The 19202-nt window shown below is 39.0% G+C and overlaps 2 protein-coding genes across 2 annotated transcripts; one reads left to right on the top strand and one right to left on the bottom strand.

The window, feature by feature from the left end:
• Positions 1-3138: 3138 nt before the first annotated feature.
• On the bottom strand, positions 3139-6396 carry RB195_003644 (uncharacterized protein; the record flags this gene model as incomplete). The annotated part of the gene is made up of 6 exons (XM_064201383.1): positions 3139-3303; positions 3374-3536; positions 3592-3662; positions 5817-5924; positions 6031-6180; positions 6385-6396. 6 exons carry the CDS (start codon positions 6394-6396, stop codon positions 3139-3141), a joined length of 669 nt encoding a protein of 222 aa, XP_064057264.1.
• Positions 6397-13713: 7317 nt separating this feature from the next.
• Positions 13714-18983, top strand: RB195_003643 (uncharacterized protein; the record flags this gene model as incomplete). The annotated part of the gene is made up of 6 exons (XM_064201382.1): positions 13714-13758; positions 16664-16786; positions 16860-16964; positions 17766-17876; positions 18489-18649; positions 18707-18983. 6 exons carry the CDS (start codon positions 13714-13716, stop codon positions 18981-18983), a joined length of 822 nt encoding a protein of 273 aa, XP_064057263.1.
• Positions 18984-19202: the final 219 nt, after the last annotated feature.

Raw genomic sequence — 19202 nt, 5'->3', positions numbered from 1 at the left:
ACAACAAATTGCTGATTGAAACCAATAAGAGCATTCTATGGTCCTATGATGAAATTCTGAAAAAAAAATCGCCTTATTTAATATCTTTTTAATTGTTGTCGAAATAAATGACTTAAAGAAAAAAAAAAACTCGTTAGAAGTATTCATATCTGACATTAGAAAAGAAGAAAGAGAATTTCTTCGTCTTTTTTTTCGTAAAGCATCAAATCCTAGTAAAGTATTAATGGCTGTAGAAACGAAAAGTTTTGTCGAAGAAAAATAGATGATCAAATTTTGTAGTAAATCCGACAATTTTTCTAGGAAAAATATTCCGTATGAATAAATTTATCTCTACGTTGATAAAGTTAAAGTCAAGAAATAATTTATATTAGAAAAAGTACAGGAACGTCGGAAGATTCGCGAAGGTGAACCAAACTTGATTCAGCATAGTGAAGAGAATGAACTCGTTTCGCTACAACAAAGAAAAAAAGAGTTGCAATGAGTTCAAAGCAGGACTAAGATGAAAAGAGGAAAAAAGAAGAATGAAAGAACATTAATAATGTCCATATTACTAAGGACAATGAGAGGATAAAGCCAACGGTGCTTGGCGCATCCAATTCCTACCCATAGATTAAAATGCTAATGATTTTTTTGATCTACCACCTACAAACATCCATACATCCGAAATGGAAGGAAAATGGTAAGAAAAAAAGGAAGAAGAAGAAGAACAGTCTAAGATCTCACTGTGCAACTAAACAATGAAAATAAACATTAAAATCAAATCCTAACGAATAGATAGAGGAGGAGTTTGTCTGGACTCGACTTATTCTCGCAAAAGGATCCCTCAAATTTGATCACTATAGTCAATATTGATCAAGTCAATTGATGAAAGCAATGGATGCACCTCATTGATCCCACAGAATAGATCAAAAGTTGATCAGTAAAGGTTATATAGAAGGAAATTTTTTATGAACCTTATGTTCTTCAGGAATCAAATAAAATCCAAATTTTCCACATATACGTACGCAACAAATACGGAATTAATTTATTCCTTTGATTCTTTTCTGACAACTGTAAAGATACATTTTTGAAAAAAAATATCGTACAAAGAACATGTTTAGAATATTTTGTGGTTTTTCTTAATTATAACACCGATAGCTACCAATTTATATAATGATTGCTTAGAGAATACGTAGCCTTTTAGTGTGTGAAGCGAATCAGAAATCTTTCTGGATCTACATTGTAGGTGGGCCAGAATTTTGGTAATTTTTATCCTCCTTCCCCCACCCCCCTCTTTCTGTTCGACCGAGCACGGATCACTGGAAAACCTTACCTGTACTTATGTTCTGCATGACATTTTTCCCCCGAAGTTTTTCGAGAAGAGAATATTATGGAAGGATATAATGTCATATTCCACGATCTCGGACTTCTATCAATTCTCTGCTTGTCACAGGAGATGATTTTCTTCACGTTTTATATTTCTATAATAGTATTTCTATGTGTTTTTATTTTTAGTGTTCCAATAATCGTTTAAAGTAATGAAAACGGTGGCCACATACATTGAAAACATTGTTTTCTAATAGTGTGTCTACGAGGTTTTTAGATGGAAATTTTGTTTACGAAAAGGCGGAAAAGTCAAACTAATAAAGGTTCCATCTAAAAACCTCGTAATAACACTACTAGAAAAAATAGACAAAAGTCTGTTGAAGTTTCAAGACACCGAGAATGTTTAAGCTATTAGTTGAAGATAGTTTTACGTACGGAATAGTGACGAACTAGTTGATTCCGTGCAAGCTCTCGTAGAAGATTGAGATGGTTGAGCAGAACTATGTTCAAGGACGGCAGACCTCGACGAAGATGCGGGAATCGCCTCAGGCCATGATATCAGCCCGCCGATCAAAGGCATTACATCACGAATCTGGGGTGGTGAGGGTTTGAAGTGGGTTATACCTATACGGGGTCGTAGATTGTGGGGAAGAGGGTGACTCCCTTCATCTCTTCCTGATCGCCGTAAAAAAAACGGCCCGGAAGATGCGGCGCGTGCACAGGGCTGGCGCGCTCAAATACAACTCTTCTTGGACAACAGCGCCCCAGATCGCTTGAAGCCTTATCTTTCGGGTCGTTTTTTACGGCGATTAGAAAGAGATGAACGAAATCACCCTCTTATCCACAATCTACAACCCCGTATAGGCATAACGCGCCTGAAACCCGTACCACCCCAGATTCGTGGGGTGACGCCTTTAAGTCAAGTAAGTCAACGTCAAGCACGAAGTGTTCCACCAGAGATGTGTGGCTGCTGGTAGCAAGCACCTATTGCTGCTCCATATACCAGACAATTGGTATTGCTGTGTGTGGATCACCAGCGACGATATAGGCGATTTGTTCTACACACACAATTTTAGTAAGTTATAGGTCACAGAGCGGTACAAGTGCCAAGAATTCATTCGTTATCGACAACCATTCATTTCTAGTTTAGGTTGAAGAGCTTCTTTCAAGAATCCAAAACGTCTCCAACATCTTCCTTCCCGATATTTTTGTTTCGAGGCCCAATATATCGCAGTTCACGTCATATTAGTTTCCGCTGCGGGTCCCATATATGTATTTCTTCCGAGTGGTGTAATCAAGCTTTCACTTTCCAAATCTTTCAGCTTTCCAAATCTCATATCTCTCACGCCCTTCCATCCCTGCCTCTCATTTGGGCGCAGTCCTCTGTTTTTTCCGTAAGAACAAGTAGCACATCTTTCACAGATTTACTACCCGTCGTATAATCTGTTCCTAACAAGCTGGCTCTCGATATTCGCGCGCCTGTGACTTCACGTGACAGGATCTCGTCATCTTGTAACTGTGCTTGAGCAATGTTTCGTTGTGGGACCTAGTAGCTTAACGCTGGTAGCCAGAACCTCAACAATTGGTTCCAGTCCGTCCTATACATAACCGTTTCCGCGATATTACACAGTGAGCACGTTGTGTTTACCGGACTGTAAACGAAGATAGCTTCTTAACTCTTCGAAAATATGGGTCCCACAAGGAAATATAAACGATTGCAATATTTCAAGATAGTATAGTAGAACAAATAGAAGAATCACTTATAGCAGTGTCTTTATTAGTAAAACTACAAATGGTAAACAAAACAACATTAAACGTATGTTTTCATGGATTTTAAACAGAATGGATGTCGACGGCCGCATTCCAAGACTTATTCAGATCACCAAAATAGTTACGATTAGAGTAGTCGTTTATTGGGCTCTTTTTAAGTTGCTGTCCATATGAAAAACGATTATATAGAATTACTATGTTGATAAATAAGATACGATACGCCATATACTGTAATGGTAAGGAGATAAATATTAGCTGATAAATTATACTCTTCTCACACAATTCATGAACGCTGTACCATTCTAAGGATGATCAGCAGATAGGGGAGATTTCCAGAAGTGATTCCTATTACTTTTTCATAGAAAGCAACAGTAAGAAAAGTGGCAGCGGTTGAGAATAGTTCATTTAATGAAACAAACGTATAAACAGGTAATGTTCGACCATTTTCCTTGTCTTGGAACCTGAAAAATAAATGGGAGTATGCTGAAATAGAACAAAATTAACGAAAAATTTTACTTCTTCCGAAGTGAAGCAATCTGAGTCACCCGACCAGAGTTTCTTCTATAAAGGCGAATAGCGGTAGTTATCTGAAACATTAATGTTTCATTAAAATGTTCTGAAAAAGCTCTTCAGTTGTGATTTGAAGAATTTCCTGTCTTCAGACCGCACACTTCTTCCATCTCACCAATATCTTCTTTTTTTTTCGTATAAGCTTAAGAAGGGTACGGTGATTGTTTCACAGGAAACCTATATCTACTTATTTCTTTGAAACTTACACTTACTTATTGAAACGACCTGAAACCTGATGTAATTACGCTGCGATCGAGGTGAGGTCAGAGATGCAAGTGGCTTGTTAAATTCATCACCAATCTGGGGTGGTGAGGATTTCAAGTGGGTTATGCCTATACGAAGTTGTAGATTACGAAGAGAAGGGTGATTTTGTTTTTTTTATTCCTAACTTCTGTGAAAAACGGCCCGGAAAATACGGCTTCGAGCGTTCCGGCGCGCTATTTTCCACAATGAGTGCCGTTAGAGCGCGCCAGCCTTGTGCACGCGCCATATCTTCCGGGCCGTGTTTTACCGCAATTAGGGACGAAAATGGACGGAATCACCCTCCTCTCCATAATCTATTTCGTCGTATAGGAACTCTCCCTCTGAAATCCGCACCACCGCAGATTTGCGGGGTGATGGCTTTAATTGGCGAATAAGGGTATGATTTTTATGGATCGTAGGCTCCATTTGGAGAGATGAACTCTTTGCTCATCAGCCAGGGGCAAAGGCGAAGTGTAGAGCGTTGACTCAGATCTGCCTTCCATTTTAGAAAAATTGCGGTATGTCAAGATGTTCGTTCCCCGTTTTTTTAAACCTTCTCCAGACTGGATTTCAACAAATTAAGCTAAGGGTAATTACTCTTGTAGGAATCGACAATCCGTGAATTAGTCGACTCGGTTGGTGTTCGACTAAGGTGTTATTTAAATTGTACATTAAGCCTAAGTGAGCAATTCATTTTTTAAAAGCATTCTGGATTCGGGAAAAAAAACCCCGGGGGGAGGAAAAAAAAAAAAAAAAAATTAAAAAAATTTTTTCTTTTAAACCCAAAAAAACCTTCCCCTTTTTTTTTTTTTTCTTTTTTTTTATTTTTTTTAGTGGGGGGGGGGGGGGGGAAAGAAGTCCGCTGTGTCTGCAAGATCCAAGATTCGGATCCGTCGTAGCGCAAACTAAGCCTTTCATCCCTCCAGGGTCGATAAATTGGTACCTGACTTGTCTGGGGGATAAAACCACTGACTTGATACAGCGGCTGATTCCCACCAGTGATTCCATACGCTAGACAAGTGTACGTAAATCTCAGACGATTCGGATTTGAAGTTAACATGGTGGTGATAGTCCTCTATGATGCTCCTTGGGCCTAAGGACTATCACCATTACGTTAAAGGCATCATCTCACGAATCTAAGGAGGTGCAGATTTCAAGTGGAGTATTCGTATAAAGGATGGGAGACTACGGAGAAGAGGGTGATTCCGCCCATTTCTTCCTAATTGCCGTAAAAAACGGCCCGGAAGATACGGCTTCATTCGTTTTGGCGCACCATTCTGCACAAGGGGTTCGATTGGAGCGCGCCAGTCTTGTGCGGCGCCACATCTTCCGGGCCGTTTTTTACGGCAATTTGCAAGAAATGGACGGAATCACCTCCCTCTCCGTAGTCTCCCATCCCGTATACGAATACTCCACCTGAAATCTGCACTACCTCAGATTCGTGGGGTGATGCCTTTAAAGCGCTATCACCCCACGAATCTGAGGTGGTACGGATTTTAGGTGGAGTATTCGTATACGGGATCGTAGATTATGGAGAAAAGGGTGATTCTGCCCATTTCTTCCTAATTGCCTAGAAAAGTAGTATTTCAAGAACGTAAAAAACGCCCCGGAAGATACGGCTTCGAGCGTTCTGGTGCGCTATTTTCCACAAGGAGTTCGATTGGAGCACGCCAGGCGTGTGCCGATACGCCGCATCTTCCGGGCCGTTTTTTACGGCAATTAGGAAGAAATGGACGGAATTATCTCTTCTCGGAATTCTCTCCATAATCTATGACACCGTATACGAATACTCCACGTGAAATCCGTACCACCTCAGATTCGTGAGGTGATGCCTTTAACTTCGAATATATAAGTTAAAAAAAAAGTTGTCTTCAAAAGAAGAATTGCATTGTTCAAGCATTGAAATGGAACTTAGACGATTCACTTACGCTCAGACAAAGTAAAGAATAAACAAGGTTGAATAGGAATGTTGAAAACATGTCGTTGACTGATGTGACAGCATTCAGAATTGCTCCTGCTCCAATTGAAATGGAAACCTGTAAGAAAAACAGGTTGGCAATATGTGAAGTTACGTCCGACTGCTACGTTGCTTTCATCTTCTTTTTTTTTTCTTTGAAATGACAATTCAAAATTAATTCTAACCGTTACTATAACTATGCCGATAGTTATTGATTTCGACATGAATTTCTCGTATTTAGATACAGCCAATACAGCAACTGCTCGTTCCACACACATAAAAAGATTTCCAAAATCAAATAGCGTGCAACCATACATCCCCCATAGTGAAGTATCCTAAAAAAAAAGTAGTGAGATATGGTTTTTTTCACTTTGTAGATTTTTTTTTGTAGACAAAATCTTTTGTTCAAATGCAACAATACAGGATTAGCCAAATTATCACAAGATCTTCAAATTGTCAATTTGCGAGAATATTGTAATTTCGAGGAACTAACAATGTAACAATATTTGTTGGTTCATTGTAAACCTGGTTCCGCTCACCTCTCTCTGCATCACTACAAACAGCCACCTCCAGAATGCTGTGTTGTACGACGATATCTACTGCAACACCCCACCCCTTGCGCCGCCTCCGTCCTGCGATTCGTCGAAAATCAATTCGGACTGCCCTGATAGGCAGTAGGGGACGCCACGCGTGCAAGGGTGGCGCGCTGCAATAGAAGACATCGTACAAAACAGCATTCAGAGCCCGGCTTGTTTGCAGCGATTCAGGGAGAGATGAGCGGAACCACCACGGTCTCCATAATCTACGACCCCGTATACGGACACTCCACCTGAAATCCGTACCACCTCAGATTCGTGGTATGCTGCCTTTAACTCAGAGTTTGGTGTCTGCGAGCGTTTAAAAAACGAATCCTTCAGGCGAATGAGATCTACGTACTGTGCAATACCCTTAATTATTGGTATCTGGATAATGTTAATAAAGTGTATATGGGACAATCTTATAAACTCAAAGAGTGCTACGAACAAAAGCATAACCTCGTTAGCATAACTAGAAAACATAAGCGCAATTCCCAATGCGGAGGTCTAATATGATTTTGTTTTTACGCACATATAAAATGATGTCTACGGAAAAAAAACCTGAAAAATCTGCGTGCCTCTTATTAAAGGCATCACCCCACGAATCTGAGGTGGTGCAGATTTCAGGTGGAGTATTCGTATACAGTGTGGGAGACTACGGAGAGAGGGTGATTTTTCTATATTTCTTATTTCTTCTATATTTCTTCCTAATTGCCGTAAAAAACGGCCCGGAAGATACGGCTTCATTCGTTTTGTCGCACCATTTTGTACAAGAGGTTCGATTGGAGCGCGCCAGTCTTGTGCGGCGCCGCATCTTCCAGGCCGTTTTTTACGGCAATTAGCAAGAAATGGACGGAATCACCTCCCTCTCCGTAGTCTCCCATCCCGTATACGAATACTCCACCTGAAATCTGCACCACCTCAGATTCGTGGGGTGATGCCTTTAATGGAATAACTGTTTTACCACCCGAAAACAATTAATTTATTTCTAACTAACAATTAATTTGAATTTTATGTCCAGGCAGGCAGGCAAGGAAGGTAAAAAACAAGACGGAGTTCGATTACACACTCAGAAGTGATCTAGAGAAAAAGTCTCGAATTCTCCATCACTTGTACATAAATTGTTCTGTGTAATGTAACACTGCCAATTATTTTTACTGTATAAATAAGAAACTCACCAGTACATCAAAATGAAATACCTCTTGAAATGTGCGAATATAAACAAGTAAACATATAAATTGACCGGCGCACGTGGTCAGCAACATGAGAGTTCTAAACGGAAAATAGGTTCAGTTTGAGGTATACTATTCTAGCTGAACACCCCACAATTAACAGAACCTAGCGCGATAATCTCGTGTACTTAGCAGTTTATAGTTGACGTAACATTTTTTAAGGAACCATTGTGCACCACATAAAGGTCCTTGTGCACGTTCATAAGTACGATAGTTTAAATTTGATACCAGCTTGCAAATCAACTCAAAAAGGGAGTCTGTGCGGAAGATGCACTGTAACCGCAAGTTAAGACAGAGTGTCTGGAGATTGTCGTAGTGTGGACTCCATAGAAAAAAATAGAGTCCGGATTGTACATAGATCACGAATAAGACCAGTAGCACCGCTCAATTCATCCTTTTTAATTTTTTTTTTCTTTTTTTATTGCAGATCAGCTAGATGTCCTCATTGTATTCTTCTTTAGATTTGTTGAACATTATTTATATCTTATCACAATCTATTTACTCAAATCGAGTGATAAATAGTCCAAGTTTGAAAAAAAATCATCCTAATCGTTCTAAAATGTGGCGTGAGAACCGCTCCAACTCATGTGAGGTTCGTTAGAACGCGCCACCCCTTCACACCCAACGGTTCCCTTAGCAGCTTATTCGTTGGTTTTACTTGAATAGGCTGTTGAAGGAAGCACATTGATTTCTGACCGCTCGCTCGTGGATGCGGCGCGTGAACAGGGTTGGCGCATTCCTCCACCGTACCTGGTGAGAACGAATGCTGTTTTTTTCATGACGATAAGGAGAAATTGAGCGGAGCCACGCTCATATTTATAATCTGGAATTCTATACTTCCACATGGAAACCCCAATAACATTAGTTTCGTGATAAGCTGCTTTCACTAACTTGGATCACAGTTAGTTCTGTTAGCCACTAAAAAAATTATTTCAGAAGAAGCAAGTTTTGAGGTAGGATGGATCCCATATCTTTTTTCAAGTTTTTTTCAGGCATCAGCTGCTAAACTGTTTCTCGGGAAGAGCTTTAGAAGTAGAGATGGAAAGAAGTCCTAGGAGTTCAGTAATAAGAAAAATTGTTGGATCCTTCCGAATATCTGCAATATGCGTTTACAGTTTTCTGTAAAAAAGGGAAGATCCATTTTGATCGCATATACATACGAGCGCCTCCAAACGCCCTGACTTGTGGTGCAATTACGGGAGCGCCTGGATCCTACATATCTTTCTAGAGACTCTCTCTCTCGCTGTCCAACTAGAGCAAGCGGATAAGTTCCCCGCTGATGGAAGCCACAATCTATTCGATCGATCGATGAACGAAAGTCATTGGTTATTTTCTTGACTACATTGCTGATCAAGATATGCTTTCTGCCGAACAAAAAAAATAAAAAGGTAGAGAGAAACTGGGACCACTTAGTGCATCACCAGGTATACTCACATCAAAACGATTCGAAACTCAAGCTGGGTCCGTCGGTAGCTCCAGTCAAACTGCGTAAACAAGCAAAGGTCCCACCGCGAAACATCGAGCGCAGCCGCCTACGCATCTGGGCCGGGGTTCAGGTGATTTTGACGTGACAATCTATTCCGATGAGGACGACGCAGTTCGGCTGCGTAAACGGCTGCGCTCGAAGAGCTGAGGTGGAACTGGAGTGCGCTCGAAGAGCTGAGGTGGAGCTGAGGCCGTACCGTCACCAGCACCATTCTACTCCACTGTCGAAGTGGAACTAGCGATGGTCCCATCTTGGTCGCAGCTGGAAAAACGGAGAAGAAAACTCACCGAACATTTGCATGTAGAAACTGTTTCGTAAGCATAAAGTACCATAAGGGAAATACAGTCACGGTGGCTGTCACACAAATACATACGTACATAATATACAAAACAACGTACATGCCTGAATCGATTGAATTCAGTACTCATTGATCTTGATCTGCTTTCATTGTTAGCATTGACAATTTCTATGAGTACGCGAGTAAAATATGGATAATTTAACAAATAAAATAATATGCATCATGTTATTTAATTCTGTACAGGAATTTCATTATTTGTTTGAATTCACATGGACGATTCATTAGTTAAACGAAGGTCCCACCATTCTAACCTGAAGCGTGGCAAAGAAAAATTTGTAGGAATCTGTTCAGAGTTAATTGTAAGAGATTTCACCGCTTCTTTTTCGAAGATAAACCATTATTTTGGAAAGATTAGAGATAAATCATCATAAAAAGCAGCCGAGACGATAAAATGAGTGCATGGCTTCACGGGACCATGTATGTATTAGAATCACGCCACGACCATAAACAAATCAACAAAATTTCAAGTAGTAAGAGATTTCTACACATAAAAAAAGTTCACGCGCGTAATATCATGGGAAAAGCATCATGGGATCCCGACGCTGAACACATCTATTCTTGAAGATGAAGAAATAGATTAATTCATTAAAAATGAAAAAAAAATGTCCTTCCATACGTTGAAATTCAATTGAGGTGCTTAGAAATCGTACACAGAGAGGAAACTCAGATCGTGCCAAGAAACAATAACTTTTAATGATGGATTCTAATCAGCTCAATTGAATTTCATGTCTTTTTCTGGAAAATTTAACGGCTGATTGTACGAAGTTCCATTTACAAGAACAGAAAAATGCGAAATGGTCAAATTGCAGGAAGGACTTCTTGAAGCAGTTTCTATGAAATATTTAATTAAATGATTAATTTATTCTTTGCACAAAGTTACTTCTGAATGTTTATAAAATTCTCCTGGAATACACTTAACTAGAATAATTCAATAAATGAACTCTCAGTAAACAATAAATCACAAAGGCAATTATTTTCTTAAAATTCTTCTCTCTAGAAAGCAGTAAATAGTATATAGCCCGCTAAAAAATGCCAATAGTAAGCAAACTGTAGAATTGTGCAGTTTTGGAGAAATGAGCTTTTCAACTCTGAATTGTTCTGATTCTGGAGATTTGGTTTTTGATAGATTTGGCATGAAACCTTTTTCCTAACTCGTTAGGAGTGATTGAAGAATCTACCTTTCATTAGGAGATAAATAACTTTTTCTATGTCTGAGCACCTCTAATTAACCACAACAGCTGTAGCAGCAAAATCCTATGGAAAGAAATAGTTATGTGAAAAAAAAAACGTTTTTGAAAATTTGAAAATCAGATCCATCCAAACGTAAGAAATTTCATTCAGTTAAACATGGACATAAAACAGAAAAATAACTGGAACATAACCAAGAAATGGTTCACAATTTACAAGAAAAAATATTAAGAGGATTTTTTCACAGTTATTTCTTATTACTTATTCTTGTTTTCCTAATTTCCCTATTCTATAAGAAAATGATAGTTAATAGTTGAGAAAAACGAAGAGAATCAATTCTTATCTAAATTTGATCTTCTCTATCGAATGTAACTTTAAATTTGGCACAGCAATTGCTATATTTAATTTAATTTATTCTTTAGTAATTACTAGTTAGTAATTATGAATGTAATAAGGAGTATTATAAATATTTGGTGACAAAAATATACATGGATACGGTTATATATGTTTTACAGAAAAAAACTATGTTAGCAATATGCCATTTCATTACCCATGGGGAGCAATCAACTACAATTATATGAAAAAAAGAGGTTTATTACACCATGTGTATGAAAAAAACACTCTCAAAAACCTTCATGACAGGAATTGAACGAGGAGGAGGAGGGGTGAGTTCAATTTCTACTTGATAAGAAACGTATCCAAGCAGAAAAGTGCTTATATACATGAATTATTCCTGAAATAATGTGATAAGGAATCAAAGTGATGCGACGTGATTATTTTCGAGTACGAATAGAATAATGAGATATTTTTCTTTAAGCGCGTAAAATCGTAGAAGAGTGCATCTTCTTTGAAAGATCGTGTCGTAGGTTTTTTTTTTTATTTCCACTCATTCATGTGTTCAGTAAACGAAAGACAGAGAAAAGCTGTAAATTAGCGATCAAAAAGCGGTTAGATTAATAATTCGCCTATATTCTATAACATGAGGAAATTATATAATATAATTTTTATAATATGAGTGTTTTCGTCGAATAATCGCACGATTGACCGCGCTTTCTACCGCAGAATTACTCAAATCTAATACATGCATATACATACATAGTTCGTTAAGGCCAGGACGGAAAAGACTTTGATAATCCCCGGAAATTAAGCCTTTAGGACATTTAGAACAATAACTTCGGCTGAAATGGTATGGATAGTAAAACTTTTCGATCCAAAAAACAGCGTTTGAAAAATTCAAGAGATTAAGAAATAAATGAAAATGAATGTATTAAGTTGCTCCGAAGCTCGTGCAGCAAACTTCACACTCTTTTTCAAACAATCATAACTTTATTGTTCATAGATATCAGTCAACAAAATAATGACCGCCCTGATCGATTACGTATGTCCAATGCTTTAGTAGAATCCATATCAATCGAAGAAGTTCAAAACTCTGGCGGCTGTGAGTCGAAGAAGCGCAAGATCTCACTTCCCAGCTCTTTCTTTCAATATCCGACATCACATGGGAAAGCTTTCCCGCCAGAAAATTGCCGAATTTAGTTGAAAAATTCTACCATATCCCGCTTATTCTTCTGACTTAGCCGTGGTTGAGGATAGCGGTTAAGATCCAGGGTGGTCCCTATCAGCACCATCCATCGCTGTAGTTCGCGATGATCCCACTCCGATTCCAACCGCCATCTAAAGAGTAAAAGTTGGTCGGCTACCTCGTGTATAGTGAAGAGAATGAAGGGACAAGGTGTTCCTCTATCATTACCTACAGGTGGGGAGGAGGAGGAGGTGAAACACCCCAACCTCAACTCACTACTCGTTCGTTTCGGGCAGTAAAGCTGCATATACGAGAGCAGACTTTCTGTGATCAGAAGGAGCTGGAAAGTGAAATTTTGCGCTTTTTGGACTCGCATCCGCCAGAGTTCTGAGACTTTTGGAATTGATAGTCTAGCAAAGCGTTGAACATATGTACATAGTGGATCACGACGGTTGTTATTTTGTTAATATATGTCTATGAACAATAAAGTGAACAAATTGCAAACAAACGAACAAACAAACAAATTGAATTGAGTGAGTTCGAGTTCGAAGTTGAGTTTGAAATTGAGTTGAAATTTCAAATACTTTCGGACCAACCTAAGATATAGGAGATTTCGAGCACGAAATTTTTTTTCAAATCTCAAAATAGCCTAGATAGAGAATGTAGAGATCCTGCTACTTGATGGAAAACAATAATGCGAGAGCCAGATAGAGTATAGAGAGTTCCGTTTTTGAGAGGTAAAAATAATTCAGGTTTTATTTTCGAAACGAATTCCCCTAGTTTCATCGAATTGTTCATTATTCAAAATCGAGATATTATAGGAGAAAGCGGAAATGCGAGAATATTTTAAGAAGACGTTTGAATCCTTAACTCATTAGGTCCGCTTCAGTGAGCGTCCTTTGATCACCAGAATAGAAGAGACGTTCAACTGATATTCTTTCAGACAGATTCTCGGATTTAAATAAATATTTAACTACTGACAACTTGACTATATTTAGAACAAAATTGTTGCTCTTTTTGCTCAGTTATCAAGATTGTCCACGATTCTCGCGGAAATAATCAAATAATCAAGTTTTGCAATTAACTAAATAAAAATATTTTTCAGACAAATGTACAGCATTAATATTTATTAGCACAACATTAAAGTGACAACGTATGTACATACGTACATAACATTCTGATCATTTATTACAGATTCAATTATTACAGTATTTTAATCAGTTACAGACGATTTCCACAATACTAATAATGCTGTTAATTGCTGTTAGGTTAATGTTTTGACACTAAAGTGCTTAATTATCGATTGAAAATGACCGCACATCACAGATTATTCGACCAATGATATTTGGAGTAGAGACGGAATTTCACCAATTCAGCCTATATAACCGAAGAGAATGAAATGAAAAGAATGATATTACTGTGTATATGCACCGTGATTTATAGGTACTGTAATGTTCGCGTAAAAACAAGAAGTGAGTGATGCTCATTTATAATTCATCTTTACGTTATGCCATGTCAGGCAGTACATTCTCAGCTACTATTCGTACTGCTGGTAAGTGTTTGCATGCAAATCTAACGTATAAAACAACATATAATATAATAACATATATATAATATACATATATAATAACATACGATATATAATAACACACTTAGTCCGTGTGTATGAGTGTACAGTTGAGTCAAAGCGACTTGCAGCACGAGTACAGTTCCGTAAGCGGAAGCGCTAGAAGCGGTGCGGTGGAGACAGGGACGAGGTGGAGGCAGATCGTGTAATGATTTCCGCTACCGCGAGCCATCTTTGCAAACCGCTGTCTCCACCGCACCCTTTCGAGCGCAGCCGCTTACGCAACCGTCCGTGCTTTATGTCATTTTGACCTGTATGAGTATGTGTATGTGTGTGTGCGTTGTTGTTGTTTTTGTTGGTGTGTCACGAAATTCCAAACAAAGGGGTACAACGGCGTCGGAGTGGTGCGCAGGTGGCAGATAGCTATAAAAAGGGGCGAGACCGATTCCACAGCGTCGGATTGGTGCACCTTCACAAGGAAGCTATAAATTGAGTTGATAGGGTTCCACGAGGTCAGACTGGTGCACTGGCGTCAGATAGCTATAAAAATTGGTGCGACGGGCCCCCGGTGTCGGATTGGTGCGCTGACGCAAGAAACCTATGGATTTGAGTGAGACGGGTCCCACGGTGCAGTAATATCGCGCTGCAGATTCGTACGCACGTCGCAAAGGTAAATAGCACGTGCAGCCTCCCATGACCGTGGCCATTGAGCGCGTTGCTTTTCATCTCTATGACTCATCGGTGCATTTGTTTCCTTGCACCTTTGCCTCAGGTTGATAACATGCCTTCCTCAGAAAGTGGAAACACGAATGAAACCGGCTGCTTAAATAGTAGCCAACAGTTTACACGAACGTTATCTTGATCAGTGCGATGATGTCGTTCACGTCATTTTAGGTTAAAACATCATTCTGTGATAACTGTTAGGGAAAAACAGGAAGAAAGCCCATACTTAGGGCAATGCTTTCAATTAGTTTCGATTCTATAACGGTATGGAAGGAGAGTTTGAAGACGAATTCTGAATGTTTTCCAAATGTAGAAAGTGTAGAAAGAAAACTATGAAAATTTTCGCCTAAGCGTATTTAAAAAAGAAAAAGCATTGAAAAAGGAGAATTCTAATTCTACACAAAATACCACTAAAATTGATTTTTATTGATCAGGAAAGGCGGGGAAAGTGAACATCACGAAGAAGTCTGAAGTGCGGATTTAAACATAAACATAAAGGATAAAGAATTGTTCTGGGTTTACAGGCAAGTCACTAGCCCAAGCAATGATTTCCGGAAGCTAAATCATGTTTCAAGTCGGTGTTTTTCTCCTCCCAGGCGAATATGATACCAATTTACCGACCCCTCTGGAATGAAAGGTTTGGCTGGTACTAGGACAGATTTGAACCTCCGATCGATTGTGCAGACACAGCGGAACCACTTAGCGACTGCGCTACACTCGACACAGCATACAAACATGTTTTATAGTAATGGGGTTATTCTGTCACGTGTGTGTGTGTGTATGTATGTGTGTGTGTTGTTGTGTGTTGTTTGTGTGTGTGTTTTTTTGTTTTTGTGTGTGTGTGTGTGTGTGTGTGTGTGTGTGTGTGTGTGTGTGTGTGTGTGTGTGTGTGTGTGTGAATGTGCATGTAACGAGTTCCCCGAGAGCAGTGAGACGGGTCCAACGTCGAATCCAATTCGTCGAAACGCCAGAAATTGGAATCAGCAAGTTTATTACTCTAGCAAACACGCGCAATAATTCCAAAAGGTGTTAAAAACTAAATGAGACGTTCTGAACTGCTCTGGCCGTAACAACTCAGTTACTTACCGCCTACCCATTAAGGTAAAAATTATGCGGTTAACTAACAGATGAGTAGTCATTCGGAGACGTACTTACCGCCTACCCTAATAGGTACGTCTCCGAATGTCTACTCATCTGTTAGTTAACCACATAATTTTTACTCCATTCTCAATTACATGGATACATGCATGGAAACATTTGCTTAATTAACACCTAACAGTTTTTGGGAATTGACGTAGGCTTCTTCCCCTTACTAATATGATGATGATGATGATGACGTTCACGGCATTTCACGTGAGTAGATAATTATGTGTTAACTGCTGGAAACAAGGATAAGAAACAATTTGTCTAATACTTCAAACTGTAGCCGTTATTGAGGGAATATGCATGGATGTGAAATCAAGTTTGAATATTACACAAATTTGGTCCTGACACCAATAGCAAAAAGATTACAAAGAGGCCTCAGTAAAATTTTCCAGCGGTATTTCTTGAAAAATCGGAAAAAAAGGATTGTGTATGTTAGAAAAGAAACAATTTAAATCTTTTGGCAGAAATTCACGAAAACTGGACCTGGTTTAGATTTTTAGCGTCGGTAAAAACTGTGTGGGAACGGTGTTATTTCCTACGAGGAGCGTGCCACCTTGTACACGCTCCGGTTCCCTAAACTTCCTGTTCAATGGTTTTAGCTGAATAGGCAATCGAGAAGAAATCATTGGCTTTCGATCGCTGCGCAGCTGGATGCGGCGCGTGTGCAAAGGTGGCGCGTTGCAAGTGAAATCGTCGTAACAAAGTGCGTCTTCTGCGCCGTTTTTCACGATGATGAGAGAGTGATGAGCAGAACTACCCCGAATCCCGCAATCTACAACCCTATCACCAGCTTTTCCCTGGGTAACGTAACCCATACCACGCCAGATTCAGTTCTTCTTTAAAGTTCTTTTTAGTTCTTCTTTTTTCTTTCTTTCTTTCTTCTATTCTTTTTTGTCATTGAAATTTTGCTGCAGCTAAAAATACTCCGACAACAATAACAGGTTTCAATCAGACATACAAAAAAAGCAAATCCTCTTATTTCAACAAAAATAGGTTGCCATTGACGTCTATTTGATTACAGACATGTTATTGCAATTTGACCTTCTACTTGTTACTTGCACGGCAGCACAGCATTCACATTCTTAGTGTAAATGCATCGGAAGTATCTACTAAGGAAGTTACAATGAAGGTCGAAGGTTTCAAAGTAAATAGATTTTTATAGATGTAATTTTCCTATAAAAGGTAGCTTTCTGTAAAAAAAAAACAAATATTTTTAGGTGTTCATATCTCTGATAATATACATACTTTCTATACTATGTATAATTTGTTGTATTATGATAAATAATGTGGATCGAATGGCAACAAAGGTCCCATCGGCAGTGGTAAGGCAGTTCTATGCCAATTTGTACCATTTATAATTTGTACCACGTCTACGATAGTAGATCTATAGCGATTGCGTAGGCGTACGTATGCGTAATGCAGCATCAGACATCCTTCTCGTTGCATGTTGGAGAAAAGCACAATTATTGTACGTAGTGTAGAGAAAATTGACCGTAATTTCCAATGTAGTGAGACGTTTTAAAAAAATTCAAAGATTTTATTCCAAAAATATTCTTCAGTCAAAATCTTAAAAACTGTGACCCCATCCCTGCTTAGTATAGTTCTGTTAGTGATCCTCGTGGTTCTAGAGATCTCGGCTCATGAATCGTTACGGATAAATCCATAGCGTTCACTAGAGCTATCCAGTATAAATAAATTAGCGATAAATTTGGAACCTCACGTGCAACACCGCACCTAACTTCCCAAAATCCGTTCGGATTAATCCGAAACCGGAACGGAATCCGAATCGCAAACCTATGGTATCCTTAAAATTCGGCAAAATTAATCGTGAATAGTTTGTAGAGATGTGAAGGTAACTAGTGGAGATTGGTGAAACCTCGCCCGTTCTTAGGTCATATTTATATTTATTTATTTATCTAATTTTGGAAACGGATTTGGAACCAGCTGCTCATGCACTCTTAACTAATACTTTCAGAAATTTGATTCCATTTTTTTTTACCATTGCCAAAAATTTTGTTTCCTGATTAATCCACTGAGAGCGGATTTTGGGACGCAAGTTAGAAGCGGTGCTCAATAGAACCACGTATCTAACCGCATCGCATACCAATAGATTTTTCTTTCAGATCGTTGCTATCTTAATATTCGTGCTTTTGTTCAACGTGATGGCAATGATTCTTTTATTTATTCACAATGGTCCAAATAATGAAAAAGTGACGGAGATACGAGCATGCGCGGTGATTTTTAATATAAACTTCTTAAGAGTATCGTTTTCAGCAACAGACTGAATATGGCATTAGTTCTAGAAAATTCCCCATCCAATTCTATAATTTTCCAGAAAGACCGTCACCTTTTGCTAAGGCCAAGTTACTGTAAATTGTCATGCTTTTTGTCTAGTTCGGTCTCCTCCGCACGACCTCACCACACCTATAAGACAGTTCTAAAATTTTGACGAACGCTGACAAGGCTAAAAGAAAAGGAAAGCTGAAAGGATGAGATTTCAAAGAATGGCTAGACACGATCCGTGAAATATATTTGCCGATTTCCTATACGATCGTTCGTGAAAACCGTACAGGATTGAACAACTGTGTTGAGTTTGGTGGGAAACTTGAGCAAAATTCTTAGAAATGGCAAAAAAAAAGTGAAATAAGAAAAATATATCACACTAATGTGAAATGGCTCGCAGCAACCTAAGTGGATGAGCAGAAATATAATTAAGCTTTGTAGAATTCTCATTTTTTTTTATTTTTATTCAATTTCAGAGGAGAATAACCTGTTGCTATGGAGAACGAGGGTGCTTGCGCTGAAAGATCCTAACGGATGTGAAGAGGTTTCACACGATATTTCAGATACTCTCCACACCAACCGCCGTTCTGATTATGGTAACACTTGGATATTTTGCATGGAAACCACCGACAACAGCTTTGATCATACATGATTACACTAAGAATTTCAAGCAAGGAACAAAAAAGAAGTCAAATAACCGCCATACAGTAATTCCGATCCCTAAGTTCGTTTATCTAACATATGCACATATTTTGGATGACTACAGGCAGTACATGTTTAGGGCATTCAGCGGCGAATCAAAAGAAAAGAACAAGTCATCAGATGAAGAAAAACATAACGAGGAACAACCTCAGTATGAGAATTTGGTCGAAGTGAATCAAGGGCCACCTGATGCTAGTCCTGTCGGTGTTGACGTGAACCCAAAAAAGCCTGGTAGCGCTGATGAAGCAAATGTTAATAAGGATTATCCTGTTAGTCCTGAAGTAGTTGAAATGGAAAAGAAATCCGCCGATGGCGGCGAGGCACCAGCGAATGCCGAAAATGCGGCTCCTCTTTGAAAACGTTGCATGATTTCAGAAGCAGGTAGTAGTCGCGGTGACAATGTGATTATTGCATATTATCTACGAAAAGAAGCAATATAGTTTAATGAAATAAAAATATGTGTTGCAATGGTAGTTTTCTTCAAGAGGATACAGCTACAGTCAGCACAGAATGTTTTCAACTGGATGACGGCGACGCGTCCGCGGCACTGCACGCCCATCCATGCTGATACTCTA

This window comes from Necator americanus, chromosome IV, assembly GCF_031761385.1.
Source record: "Necator americanus strain Aroian chromosome IV, whole genome shotgun sequence".
Taxonomy (NCBI): domain Eukaryota; kingdom Metazoa; phylum Nematoda; class Chromadorea; order Rhabditida; family Ancylostomatidae; genus Necator; species Necator americanus.
The sequence above is the reverse complement of the archived record's forward strand: the minus strand, read 5'-3'. Positions and strand labels throughout refer to the sequence as shown.